This window comes from Sceloporus occidentalis, unplaced genomic scaffold (assembly GCF_023333645.1).
Source record: "Sceloporus occidentalis isolate IW3139 unplaced genomic scaffold, rSceOcc1.0.p SCAF_3, whole genome shotgun sequence".
In the NCBI taxonomy this organism is placed as follows: Eukaryota; Metazoa; Chordata; class Lepidosauria; order Squamata; family Phrynosomatidae; genus Sceloporus; species Sceloporus occidentalis.
This window is the reverse complement of record NW_028316983.1, coordinates 43,069,032-43,083,852: the sequence shown is the minus strand read 5'-3', so window position 1 is coordinate 43,083,852 and position 14,821 is coordinate 43,069,032. Positions and strand designations below refer to the sequence as shown.

Genomic DNA, 14,821 nt, shown 5'->3' with positions numbered 1-14,821 from the left:
TGTTGAAAAACCAAAGATGAACCGCCCTAGGGGCAAATTAAACCCTGTTTTTGAGTTTTGTTTTGTTTTTAAGAAAAGGTTAATTGTAAAACCAGATTTATACTGTAATCCTAGATTTTCCATGTAAGAAAATACTGTTAAAGTACTTTAACAACACATAATATTTTTCTTAGTTTTACAAAAAAAATTGATTTGTTTGGGCTTTTGTTTCATTTATCAGTTCTTTCACTTGTCTTTCGCATTAGAATGTGATGGTCATGCCCACTCACTTAATCCTTCAGTTTTTGTATTTAAAACTAGGCTGCTTTTAAGGGCAAAAACCACTCTAAAGTGTCTAACATGATAACACCCACAGCAGTAAACTATGGTGCAACAATGAAACAAACAAATAATAATAAAAATAAAAATCAATAAATGCCAGTGTGACCTCTAGGTTCTTCTTTCCTTATGATAATCTGAGGCTTTTCCACTAGGAAATAAGTGACTCAGAGATGGGCTCCCTGTATCCTTATCTATTAAGTATTTTAGTATTTTTGGTAGTGGGCTTTTGATGTTTTTATTTATAGAATCATAGAATCATAGAGTTGGAAGAGACTGCACGGGCCATCCAGTCCAACCCCCTGCCATGCAGGAAATCCAAATCAAAGCATTCCCGACAGATAACCATCTAGCCTCTGCTTAAAGACCTCCAAGTAAGGAGACTCCACTACACTCTGAGGGAGTGTGTTCCACTGTCGAACAGCCCTTACTATCAGGAAGTTCTTCCTAATGTTGAGGTGGAATCTCTTTTCCTGTAGCTTGCATCCATTGTTCCGGGTCCTGTTCTCTGGAGCAGCAGAAAACAAGCTTGCTTCCTCCTCAATATGACATCCTTTCAAATATTTAAACAGGGCTATCATATCACCTCTTAACCTTCTCTTCTCCAGGCTGAACATCCCCAGCTCCCTGAGTCGTTCCTCATAGGGCATGGTTTCCAGACCTGTCACCATTTTAGTCGCCCTCCTCTGGTCACGCTCCAGTTTCTCAATGTCCTTTTTGAATTGTGGTGCCCAGAACTGTACACAATATTCCAGGTGGAGCCTGACCAGAGCAGAATACAGTGGCACTATTACTTCTCTTGATCTAGACACTATACTTTTATTGATGCAGCCTAAAATTGCATTGGCCTTTTAGCTTCCGCATCGCACTGTTCACTCTTGTTCAACTTGTGGTCTACTTGGTCTCCCAGATCCCTTTCAGGTGTAGTTTCATTCAGCCAGCTGTCCCCCATCCTATATCTGTGCATTTTATTTTTCTGCCCTAAGTGCAGTATAAATTAACCCAAACCACTCTTCAGTGAACAAAAGGAATAACAGCTTTATTTACATTCAGATCTTAAGTTTGTATCTTTTCACAGTTGAAAGACAAATCGTGTGGTTACTTTATATATAGCTCTTCACTTGTTACAATCTGCTTTCCCTGTCAGCTCCCTCACTGATTTTACTTCAATTCAACTTGTTTTCTCCTTCTTAAAACAAGTTATTATAATCCACCTTTCATCAGGACTATGAATCCTGTGAAGGTCTTTCTTAAAACCCAGTTAACATTCCCCCCAAATAAGGCAGGTATGAACCACTGTGATCTGGCTCTTCAGAACTCTCAACTGACTCAGACTCTCTCAAATGTCACACTCATATATATCACAATTTTTTTTCTTTATCTTAATTCTTTATTCCTTACACGGAAGTCTGAATTCCATTAAAGTTTTTACTTTAATTTGTTCACTTCTGACAGTACATGACACACACTCTCTTTCCAACGGCTCTTCCCCTTTTATAGTAACTCATCAGGTGGGCCCCTAACTCCGATTGGCTGTGGGGAAAATTTCACTCTGCCAGTGATTCTTCACAGCTAACAACAAAAACCATATTAAATAATTTCCCAAGAGCTGAGCCTTGGTGGAAGACAAATAAGGAGTGTGAACTGCTTATGTAAGTTTTCAGAACTGGAAGAGTAACTCTGGTCTTGGATTTCAGGCAGTAATCAGCGAGAATGGAACAACTGTTGTGGGACCACACGATGAGAAGTATGCTGAGCCTGGTAACTCCTTGCTGCTGATCCCTGATGGCCTAGATAATGCCCTTCTTCTTGTGCGTGATGTGTTGACTAGGAGAAGCAATGAAGTCCAGGTGAGAAGGCTTTGGAGGCTATCTTGCTAATAAGACATCAAGAACAGTTTATCTCCACACCTGCCATAGTGCTTTTCTGTCCTATTTGTAATGTCTGGCCTTCTGAATTCCAGCCATTTCCTTCCTGCTGCTAATCTATTTTCCTAGTTCCCCCAGGCTGTTTTCTTGACAGGTCCCACTTTGGCATTTTCTTTCATTTCTAATAATTTCCTCTTTCTTCATTTTTTTCTGTTCTGAATTCAAACCTTTTCTGTGTCTGTACTTTTTCCTCTAGTCTTTAGCTATTTCCATTCTTTAGGCTGACATTCCAGCAGCTCTGTTTGTACCTGATAGCCTTTCAGTTTCCCTACTGGGTGATCACTTTTTTTTTAACCATTACTTTTTGCCTGCATCTTTTTCAGCATCTGAGGCAGCAGCTCTTGGCTAGTCAGAATTCTGTCAAATCTCTGGAAAAGCAACAAGAACAGCAGGAAGAGCACTGCCGCTTTCTAGGACAAAGACTTGAGCAGCTAGAAGAAGAGCGAGACACACTCAATAGCCAGCTTCAGCGTCTACAGTCCATAGTGGAGGCTCACCACAGGTTAGCTTTATGTGTGTTTTCCTGATCTTTTAGAGTAAAGATGGCAACACTCCAGCTGCTTTTCAACAGAAGCTTCCATGTAGCCCAAGCAGCCTACTCAATGGTGAGTGATCATAGAAGTGGAAGTTCAACAGTATTAGGAAGGTCACAGTGTGTCACACTTGCTTTAGAGATTTCTGTTCTGGGATGTATTATAAATAGCAGTTAAACATTTTTTTCCATTGCATCTTGTTCTTATTTCATGTAAACATGAAGCTGCTTAAGTTGTGAAAAAGTCCTTGTTCTCTGTGTTCTTTAAATTCTTTCCCTCTCCAGATGGCTCATTTGAAGAAAGTTTTTTTACTGGGACCTTTCTTACCCAGGTTAGAGAGAAGCAGTACTCTCTTCAGCTGGTGTGATGGGAAAGGGAAAGGCCACTCAGTTAATATTCTCCTGACAAGTGCAAACAAAACTTTCAATGTTCTTCTGTTTCTGTTTTTTTGTGTAATTGGATCCTGTTATTTCACAGTAACAATGTTAAATTATCTTAAATAAAGATTTTATGGAGTGGTTTAAAACTATTCCACAGTGACTATGCAACCCTGGAGAAATCCAGGAAAGAATTACAACAGCAGCTGGAAGTTTTGGAACAAGAGGCCTGGCATTTACGTCAAAACAATACTGAGTTACAGCTTAAAGGAGACATGGTGGATGGGGAGAAAGAAGAACAGCAGCAGGAATTGGAAAGGATGATGAGGGAGAGAGAGTACATGTGAGTTTCGATCTTTTCTTCCAACACTCCACTTCTCTAAAGAATAGTATACTTTGTTGCTAGGCAAAAGCAGTTCACCTCCCAAATGATATACTCAAAAGTTGCAATTGTGCATCTCCATTTTATGACAACGGCTTTATGGGAGGTCATTCTAAGAATTTTAGCGCACCACAGGCTGCTGGCATGGGACGAGAATGGAATAGAAGGGGCCAGGGATGAGTGTGGAACGAGTGGGTGCACATTTTACTGCACGCAAAGTCCCTCACTCGTTCCGTTTCGTTCCCCATCTGTTCCAGAGGGAGCGATTTTTGAGAACTGTTCAGAACAGTTCTCAAAAATCGCCTCCTCTGAGGATGGATTGGGAACGGAAGGGAAGGGAACAGAACGTGTGAGGGACTTCCTTGTATGCAGTAAAATGCATCCCCCACTTGTTCCGTTCCCTTACAGGCCCCTTTTGTCCTGTTCTCATCCTGTGCCTGGAGCCTGTGCGATAAAGTTCTAAATCTATGAACTTCATCCACTTCCTGGAAGTGTGAGTGGGCATTGTCAACTTCACCTAGTGATAGTAGTTGTGAAGTTTTAGATTAGCACTTTTAGATCAATAAATAAAAAATAACCTTTTTTGAAGCAACATTTAGACCCCTTTATTTTTTAAAAAATGTGTTTCCTTTGTTTAGCCAGGAAGATCGAAACGCCCTTGAAGAAAAGCATTCATCATTAAGAAATCAGTTGGTAACTATGCGAGAAGCACTGGAAAAGTCTCATCTTGATGGAGAACTTTTGAAGCAAGAAAAATATGAGCTTGCTTCAGCACTGGAACAGGTACCATTGTAATTGTTTTTATCTCAAGACAGACAAACCTTGTCTTGAATTTAAACAGGAACCTAACACATGCAGACAATGCTATATGTATATCAAAAAGTGGTTATAAAGCACATAACTGCAATATTATTTTAATAATAATAATAATAATAATAATAATAATAATAATAATAATTTATATATAGCCCGCCCAATCTCAAGGAATCCAGGCGGGTTACAGCAATAAAAATACATAGAGAATACAATAAAATAAAATACAATAAAATAAGTTACAACAGAGTGACATAAGTCACAGTAATTCACAGCTAGGACTGATGGATTTGGGCCTGTCATTTTCACTCCCTCCCAGGCCTGATGATGACAGCTGGCATGGAGGGAGGGCTCTTCTTCTTGAGGCTAGCTCTGATGGAGTTTGGCCTGCCTTTTCACTCCCTCCCAGGCCAGAAGATCAGGGATGTAGCTAGGATTTTAGGAAGGGGGGGGTCCAGACTAAGTGCCACCATTATAATAGGGCTTGGGTGTGGCGGCGCAGCAGCACACACCATTCATTTTTCTAATGGAAGGGGGGGGGGGGTCCGGACCCCAAGAACCCCCCCCCCCCCCCCTTGGCTACGTCCCTGAGATGACAGCTGGCATGGAAGGAGGGCTCTTCTTCTTGAAGGAAGAATTTAATTTTAATTAATTTTAATTTAATTCTTCTCATTAAATTTAAGAGAAGAATTGGTGAACAAAGCAACGTAAGTCACAGTAAATGGGGAGAGGAACTAGGTAGGGAAGGCCTGTCGGAAGAGATCCTGCTGACCCTACTGCTGATTTTTTTGGCTGACCCAGTCTGCAGTGTAGGGCATTGAAGAAAAAAATGTAGGGCATTATAAAATAAAAGCTAGAAACACTCCTAGAAATGTATATTCATGCTTCTTAGTCATGCTCAAAATGGAGAACATATTGAAATTTCTCTTGGACAGAAGGATGAAATGTAGGGCATGTCCTGGAAAATGAGAACATCAAGTCACTCTGTACATATACCTTAAGATCTTTCACTACTTTGGGGAAACTACACATTAAAATCAACTTCCAGTGGCCACAAGCAGAGGAAGATAAAATGGGAAGGTTAACTCTTTCTCTTCAAAATCCTTCCTCCACCCCAGGAGACAAAAACAGTCTACCCCTATATTACTTCCTTTAGAGGTTGAAGATACACAGTTTGGAAGTGGAGGCACTTCTGAGTGAAAAAAAGTTGGAATAGGTAAGGTTAAACAGCTCTCCACCCTTCAGTCATTTCTCCACTTAGTCACAGCTTCCAAAGGCTGCTAAAAATCACTAGAAAGTTTATGCACAACAGTATAAACAGTATGTAATGTCTAGTTCCAGTCTAAATAAAAATGGTGGTATAGACTGGTACTCAAAACATTTTCATTTTACTAAAAATAATTAAATACTGGGAAATGAGCCATATTTCTGGCATGAATACAAACGATCCCAGGGACAGATTCAAAGGTTTTTTTTTTCCATCAGAGGACATACTAGCTATTTTCTTTGCTCTCCTGATCACTCAGCAACCCTGACCAATTATATCAGAAGTGCTGACAGAAAAACAAAGGATATAACAGAACATACAAATAAGGATCATGGAATCAGCAAGACTGCAAATGAGCAAAATCTTATTTCTGATACTGGTAGGATTTATTACAGTGATATGACCTATGTGGTCTGTGGGTCCCTTGTGACCATTGGACTCCTAGGCCCTATTTTCTCAAAACATTATTTTAAGCCCAAATTTTTTGTCCAACTGAAAATAGATGCCAATAAGGTTATTTTGGCTCCTATTTCAGGCCTACCGCATCCCAAGATAGCAAGAAATCCTGCAGAAGGGTACATTACTTCCAGTTGTCCAAAATTTCACATCCATTTAATTCTGGCCATGCTGATGTGCTCTGCTGTGGGATCAGAGAAGCCAAAAAATGGCCCTCATATTATGTACTAGTTATTAATAATCTGAGAAATATTAATTTGGTCTTTGTTTCTCTTTAAAAGTATCAATGAAGCCCAATGTGGCAGAGAGAAACTGATAGTAAATGTTTGAGATTATTCCACTCTCAAGAAAAAGGTATGGAACAAAAGATTCCATATTGGGTATGCACACAACAAAGATTAATCTGTTCCCAGATGCAGCATCCATCTCTTTTCTATTGCATTTTTAATTTTTAGTTGTTTATTTATTTCATTTGTATGTCGCCTTTCTCTCAGAAGAGACCCAAGGCAGCTCACAGATAAAAACATTTTAAAAATACCATAAAATTTTAAACAATTAAAATAATCTAAAACAGTATAAAATTACATAAAAATATACAAAAGTTAAAAGAATAATTAAAACACACATACTATATAAAAATCACCCTGGTATGCATATTTACCAAATGCCTGCTTAAATAAAAACATCCTGGCTTGCTGATGAAAGGCAAGCAGGGCCAGCCTAGCCTTCCATGGAAGGGCATGCGAAAGGGTAGGATACATGCCATACTATAAGTCTCTACCCCAACTCCCACTTCCAGAAGCAGCATTTGGTGGATGTAAGGAGCTGTGGGGTGAAATTCTGACTAGCCTTCTTCAGATATAATGACAATCTATGATGTATTGTCACAGGAATAAACATAGATAAATCTCAGGTACTCAAGTCCCTTTTCTTTTCTAAAATAGCTGTGAGGGGAGCTTTGAAGCATTCACTGCTATTTTAAACTAACAGTCTTTTGTCCAAACTTGGAGAAACTGTGCCTGATCATAGTTTTGACTTTATGAAACAAGCCTATCTCAAACTTTGATCTGTGAAGCTGGCAATTTTCAGTGGACCATAATGAAAGCTAACCATAGATGAAGGTTTTGAGAAATCACTGTTAAATGTTGTATCCAAAAGAAAACAAAAGATTCCTATCTTGTCATGGCCACATTGGAGGAGAGGGAGCATACTAGCTTGAGGCTCATCTAGTCTCCTTCCTGTAATGAAGCTCAATTATATTGTTACATCTGAATGCAACTTTTGTATGTACAGAAAAGGGTTTACAGGTTGTTTTTTAATCCAAGCAACTGATCAGAAGATTGTAATGTAATTATCTCTGGATGTCTCTTTTTGGGTATTTGTTTGTGTGTTGCCCAAGGCGGAGCAATCCCTTGCACAGCTAACTAGTGCACACAACAAGTTGAAGGCAGAAACTGCTGATCTTCAATGTGCCGCTGCAAAGATGAGTGCCCTTAATGAAGTTCTAGCATTGGACAAAGTGGGCTTGAATGAACTTATCTTGAAGGTAAGCCAAATGTCCTAGAGAAGCTATTTTTATGTTGAACAGCCTCTGAAGGTTGTGTTTTCTTCAGAATGGAGAGGGGGAGGTTCAGCGTAAGGGAATGTCTTTCATCAGGTGCTACCATTTCTTTGGATGTAGTTGGAACAGGAAAACCAGATGTTTTTGGACAAAGTGGACCACCTGGAGAAAATAAAGTCATCTTCCCAGAAACAACTTAATCAGACTAAAATAACAAATGAAGAGCTACGTGCAGAGAAGATTCAACTGGAGCAGTTGTTGCATAAGGCTGAGGAGTTGCAAGAAAGCTTACAAGATGAATTGAAAATGCTGAAAGAGGAACAGAAAGAGACTTACGAGAAACTGAACCAAGTGAGTGTTGGGGCAAACTTGAGAGTTACTCTGAATGGTAAACTAGTAGCAGCAACAGCAGCACTGCTCCTTAGGCAGAGGTGGACAAAGTGCAACCCATAGATTATGTGTGTATGCCTCCCACATTTTTGTGCTGTTGATTTTTCACTAGAACAAGGCATAAATCCTTGTTTTACTACAGGCCTGCACAACATACGGCCCAATGACTTCAACACTCCTTTGCCACCCAGCTTTCTTCCAGAAAAGGCATAGGAGGAGGACGGCTGCACACTCATTCTTCAAGGCTCCTCTGCCAGTCAGCCTTCTCTTGAGGATAGGGTCAATCAGAGGATGAAGAGGAGGAGGACAGAATTAATATTAATAAAATTAATTGTTATTAGCTAATAATTATTAATTAATAACAAATAATGATTAAAATAGTTTAATTATTAAATATACCTTTACTTGGAAACTGAGCTGCTAATAGCCTATCTGTGGCCCAAAGAAGTTTAGTCTATTTTAATTTTGGTCCCTACCTACTACCAAGTTGTTCAGATCTGTTTTAGTATATATGAGTAGTGGTGGGGAGGCTTTTTGTTATTTCCCCCCAAAACCAGAGTGAACTTCTGGTTCCTTCTGTTTGTGGAAAAAAAAGCAAAACAAACATATCCGCAGCCCCTAACAGTTTAACATACTAAGGATTTTTTTTTAAAAGCATATTGTCTGATCTCTCTTGTAGGATTAGTGGTTCATTAAAAGGAGGTATCTATAGAAATAAAAGTTCAATTTATCATTTCTAATTGTTCTAGTGCCCTACTTAAGCAGGCAAGGACTGGAAAATAATTTCAGGAAATTATATTTGGAGCTGGAGAGGAATCTAATTCCAGATCTTTCCATGGAAATGCTAAATAGCTGTTAACACCTTACAATTCCTATATTTTAAGACCAAAAGAGCTATAATAATAAATAAATAATAAAACTTTAATTTATATCCCGCTTTTTGTTACCACAATCAAAGTGGCGTACAACCTTTTAAAAATACAATATATATAATTCCACCGCATTAAAAAAGGATTAAACAATTTTATCCATTAAAATTACAAGCGATAAAATCTAAAAACAGTAATACATTAATAACGGTGGACAGAGTCTTCTTTTATATATATGGGGGGGGGGGAGCATTACGTGGCCAAGTTCTATTCCAGGAAGGCCTGCCGGAAGAGATCCGTCTTGACAGCTTTCTTGAAGCTCTCTAGGTTGGTAATTTGATGGATCTCGTCTGGCAGAGTCCTCTGGGAGGTTGCCGTCAATCTGGTCTTTGTGGACTGCAACAAATTCCTCCTAGAGAATCTGAGTGCACGGGGCGGATTATTTGGAAGGAGGCGATCCCTTAAATAGGTTGGGCCCAAGCCATGGAGGGCTTTAAAGATAATGACCAACACCTTGTACTGTGCCCGGAAACGAATAGACAGCCAGTGGAGTGATTTCAGTATTGGTGTAATATGGTCACTCCTAGTTGTTCCTGTAATCAATCTGGCTGCCATGTTCTGTACCAGTTGAAGTTTCCGGACTAGGCACAAGGGTAGCTCCATGTAGAGCCCATTGCAAAAATCAAGTCTTGAGGTTACCAGGGCATGTACTATAGTTTCGAGGTCACCTGGCTCCAGGAAAGGGCGCAGCTGACGTATCATCCGGAGCTGGTAACAGGCACTCTTGACCGTTGCATTCCCTCATCCAGTCCATTACTGCTGCAAGACATTGATTGAAGGGAGAAATGCCATCTGTCATCATTGCTGATGACTGAGACATGGAGAATTATATTTGGGTGTCATCAGCATACTGATAACACCCGGCTCCATGTCTACGGATAATTTCTCCCAGCAGCTTCATATAGATGTTGAATAACATCCGGGACAGGATGACGCCTTGAGGGACGCCACAATTAAGCTCTGTTTTTGTAGAGCAACTGCCCCCGAGCATCACCCTCTGGAATCTACCTGAGAGGAAGGAACAGAACCAATGCAAAGCAGTGCCTCCAATTCCTAACTCTTTTAGGCGTTCCAAGAGGATGTCATGGTCTATTGTGTCAAATGCCACTGAGAGGTCTAATAGCACCAGCAGGGTCACGCTTCCTTTGTCGATGCTTAGATGAAGGTCATCTGTTAAGGCAACCATGGCAGTCTCCACCCCATATCCTGTGCTGAAGCCAGTTTGAAATGAATCAAGAAAATCAGCTTCATCCAAGACCACTTTGAGCTGAAAAGCAACAGCCCTCTCAATCACCTTACTCAAAAATGGCAGATGGGAAACAGGCCTATAATTTTTCATGTCCAGGGGGTCCAGGGAAGGTTTTTTCAGAAGCGGTCTAACAACCACTTCCTTTAAAGCAGATGGTACATAACCTTCCCTAAGGGATGCACTAATGACACATCTAAGAAATGCCATCAAGGCATCACCCCCCTGGATGGCCAGCCATGATGGGCAGGAGTCAAGAGGGCATGTCGTCTTCCTCACCTTTCCAAGGATCTTGTCCACGTCATCAGTACTCACAAGGTCTACCAGAGCTTATGTGTAGTTAGCATATTCTGCAGCCCTTAAATTGGGGAAGGGCAAAGTGCACACTGCTTCTGTGGTCCTAGGGGTCAGTTTGTTTGCCCCAGAATACCTTCTCAGAGGAAGGAGGAAGTTTTTACCGTGTTCTTCTCCCCTGGTGCTAGTTTAGGCCCAGGATAACCCCTTTTTCTAAAACAATATTTTTTTTACAGGAATGTTTAGTGAGGGGCATCCAAGATATCTTGGATGGGCTAATGTAGTCCCCTAGCCTTCCACACTTGCTTACTTCTGCTTGAAATCATTCTTGTAAAGGTTGCCCTCCACTACACATTGTCTCTAAAATCTAGTCTTGGGAAGTCATTGGCATTCAGACTCATACAAATTTTATACTTGTATAAATATACTCGTGTTATTACCTCTTCCCAAAATTTAGCTACTGTGGGACAACACAAAAACATGTGCATTAAGAAAGCATTAGAAGTATTACATCTCCAACAATTTTCTGATTTAGAGAGCCCTTTTTTGAATAGCTGTTGTGGCAACCAATCTACCTATCTTTTGTCATTTTATTAAGATTATTCATCTGAGATCAGTCTCTAGGAATAATTATACCCAAATAAGGGTAATATAGGTGTCATTTAATGATGAAGAGAGAGAGCCAGATTCTAACATCTGTTTGTAAAATTGGCACAGTATTGGTGCTAACAGGCTGGAAAAGGCATTGTACTATTCAATTGGAAAGCTATCGCGGCCAGGAGATCTCCCATTTCACATATTTGCTATAACATTGATAATTTTCTCTAAGTGTAAAGGTTGTGAAATAAATTGTTGCTGTTTTATGCTAACATGGACAAGGTCAGTTCTGTGGGTGAGGAATATAAATTATTGCTTTCATCTTCAATAGCTGAAATAACATCGAGTTGTTTTAGATATTTATGGTGATATGCCAGAATCTTGATGGGATGTTCCCTATTTCCCCAATATGCTTATCATATCAAAGTCAATTCCGTTTGTTGAGAAAGAATCTTGTTCAATTCACGTTTAACTTTTTGCAGTTTTTGATAAAGTTGTTCAGATGGAGAAATGGCAAACTGAGATACCAAAGCTTTCCGCTGCTTGTGTAGTAAATCCTTTTTAAAAAGACTTTTAAATCTTTTTTTGTAAGGAGAGGTGCATAAGTCTATATATAATGGATTCATCTTCCTTTTTAGTGTGTTACTTTCCAAAGATCTGATGAAACTGCCATTTCCTGTTTTTCAGAAGACATGGGTTCTATGTCCTCCTTCAGTTGGTGCAGCATGTTTTTATTAATTGTGACAGTATGTTAATTTGTGTTGTACACTGATGTTTATTTTCTCCTTTCTAGGTTCATCATCAGCATGAAAAGTCTAGTACCAGTCTGGAACAAGCACAACAGGAGTCAAGTCGTCTTGGGGAAGTTCTGGCAAGGGTGTCCAGAGAGAAGGAAATACTAACGCGTGAGAAAGCTACTTTGGAAGTACGGTTGGGGGCTGTTGAGAGGGAGAAGTCAATCCTTACAGAGCAGATTAGAGAGTTTGGGTAAGAGGCTGATTGAGGGCAAAACATTCCTATTTGAATACTTATTGACATGAGCTCATTGTAGCTGTGGACATTGAGTGGAGACTTTCATTAGGACTGTATAACTTTCTATGCTTTGAATATATGGCATTGTAGCAGAGGTAGTTCTATGCCTGCATAGAAGCCACTCAGCAAATGCATAGTGGTAAAATGTTCAAACCATATCCAAATCTGAAATTCTGCACATACTACAGTGCGCCCATTATACGCGGGCGTGCTATACGTTGACTTGAGCGTACGCACACAGGGCGCAAGAGGCGGTGCGTCCCATTCAAATGAATGGGGCTCAAGCATACATGAAATTAGCCTTATGCAGGGTGTGTGTGTCTGGAACGGATCCTCCGTGTAAGGCAAGGGTCCACTGTATTTAAAAATATATGAAACTATGAAATTTCCATTCTTCCAAAAGTTGATTATCCAGTTTCAGGTACTAACTAAAACTGTGCTGTGGTTTTTGTCCTTGTCTGTATCTGTATTTTAACAGGGTTGATAGCACTCTTATGTTATTAAATGTATGATTTAGCTTTCTTTCCTAACAGTACTAACAGATAATCCTTGTTGGATTAGATCCTCCTTTGCAAAGGAGCAAGAGATTAAAGATAAATGCCAATTCTGTGTTTGTAACTTCTAGGTCAGCAAAACATCTTCTGGAATCAAGCCTCTTTCAAGTTCAGCAGCAAGTGTCTCAGCTAGAAGTTACCAATGGCCAACTAGAAATGAAAGTTCAAGCAATCAGCCAGGCCAAAGAAGTGATACAAGGTGAGAAATTGTCACAGATTTTAATGGTATCAGTTTCACCTCCAGATTGAACAGGACAGACAACTTGTACTCAAATGAGGTGTGATATACAGAGACTTGAAGACTTCTTGTACATGGTTTTTCTTACAGGAGAAGTGAAATGCCTTCGCATTGAACTAGAAGCAGAGAAGTCAAGAGTTGAGCAAGAAAAGGAAGAAAAAGCTCAGCAGCTCTCACAGGCAGAGCAAAAATATCAAGAAGCCTTTAGCCGTTGTCAGATTGTACATAAGGAAGAAATGAATGCAGTCTTCCAGGAGTTGGTATGCAAACATATGATTGCCTTCTCTTTGGGAAAGCTAATGAATAAAATCTTTGGGCTGGAGGAACTTGAACAGAATATGTAACTAACAAAAGGCTTTAAAAAGAACAAATGTATACAGACAGTTGTTTCCTGTAAAATTATGTCATTTTGATATTACTGGCAGTCTTTCAAATACTTCACTTTCCATCTTGGGCACTGCTGTCTTATTCTGAAAACGCTTTTCTTGCCATGTATTCAAATACAGGCATTTAAGAATCAAATTAAATGTCTTTATGTGAAGAACTGAATTATAATTTGGATTTCAGGCAACATGCAATTTGGTTGAATTTGTGAAATCTTCTGCTCAAAATCTCACCTTTGCAACAGATTTAACTAGGTATTCTTAAGAGGACCAAGTTTTGATGAACTAAATAATCTTGGGATTCTGAACTGGAATTGCTTGGTGGCCTCCTTTTATCTTACAGAATTATAGCATGGGAGGGGAAGCCTAAAGGCCATCCAATCCAATCCTCTGCCATGCAAGAATCTAAAGCTAAAGCACCCTGGAAGATGGCCATCATCCTCTGTTTAAAAGCCTCCAATGTAGGAGCATTTGCTACCTTTTAACTGTATATGTTTTAACTGTTGTAAACTGCCTTGAGTCCTGAACATGGAAAAAGGCAGAGTATTATTACTAATACTTTATAATGTATTAATAATTAATGATACTAGTTTCTTATGAGGTACTCTGTACCACTGTGGATCATTTCACATCTTTCATAACCAAATTCCTTTGATTCTTTTCAAATTTGGTTTAGCATTTATAGGCAACCATCACCAAATGAACCAGGTTGCATGTAGTTGTCATAATACAACTAAATCCAAAATCCACAATCACCTCTCATGATCCAGGCTGTCTCTGTCCATTGACATTATGATTAAACATTTGGCCAGTTCTATAGTTTGTTGCCTAGGAAGAAGCCTGTCTATGGATGCCATAAATGACACAGCTGCAAAAGATGAGGCTGCACACAATCTCTGACAAAGCAGAAATATGGCTTTATTAGTTACAGTTCAGATTGTTCTTTTCTGTCTCCTCACTTGCTGGAATGATTTTATATTTTATCAGGAAGGTGAACGAGAACACCACCGTATAGAATTAGAGGAGGTATTGAAGCGTTCAGCCAAGGAGAAAGAAGAGATTGAAAGCATCTGTGAACAAAAGCTCCTGGACCTGCAGGAGAACATTGCTGCTATTCAAACACAAATGGAAGATGAGCTCCTTAAAGCTCAAAATGCCAAGCAAGAGGTAAATCAGGACTGGAAACTTGCAGTAGAGACAGCCCCACTGTATTCCCCTATGAAGATATTACCATTTATTTATTTATGGAATTTTATCCCAACTTTCTCCCAAGATAGGATTCAAGGCAGTTTAAAATAGTTTTCTTTTTAAAAGATTAAACAAAAAAGTTGTTTACAAAAGTTAAAAAAGAATATTATTTTTAGAAACATGGTTAAAAATATAAAAACATTTAAAACTTTAATTTACATTAAAAGATTATAATACTGTATACCACCTCACACACCAAGAGAGTACTGATCCATAATTAAAATTCAAAGGGGTTTGCCTGAATAAAAACATTTAATACACTATTATCTGTGTAA

General features: G+C 39.3%; 1 protein-coding gene across 3 annotated transcripts in view; it reads left to right on the top strand.

Annotated features, from left to right (window-relative positions):
- The window catches only part of CEP250 (centrosomal protein 250), a 48,331-nt gene that overhangs the window by 13,736 nt on the left and 19,774 nt on the right, over positions 1–14,821 (top strand). For all 3 annotated transcript variants that reach the window (XM_089514211.1, XM_089514212.1, XM_089514213.1), the window contains exons 10-19: positions 2,016–2,168; positions 2,570–2,748; positions 3,317–3,499; positions 4,177–4,321; positions 7,474–7,620; positions 7,756–7,986; positions 11,885–12,078; positions 12,749–12,876; positions 13,006–13,175; positions 14,286–14,465. In XM_089514211.1, the coding sequence (XP_089370337.1) occupies positions 2,016–2,168; positions 2,570–2,748; positions 3,317–3,499; positions 4,177–4,321; positions 7,474–7,620; positions 7,756–7,986; positions 11,885–12,078; positions 12,749–12,876; positions 13,006–13,175; positions 14,286–14,465 (1,710 nt within the window). The remainder of the gene's footprint in view (positions 1–2,015; positions 2,169–2,569; positions 2,749–3,316; positions 3,500–4,176; positions 4,322–7,473; positions 7,621–7,755; positions 7,987–11,884; positions 12,079–12,748; positions 12,877–13,005; positions 13,176–14,285; positions 14,466–14,821) is intronic.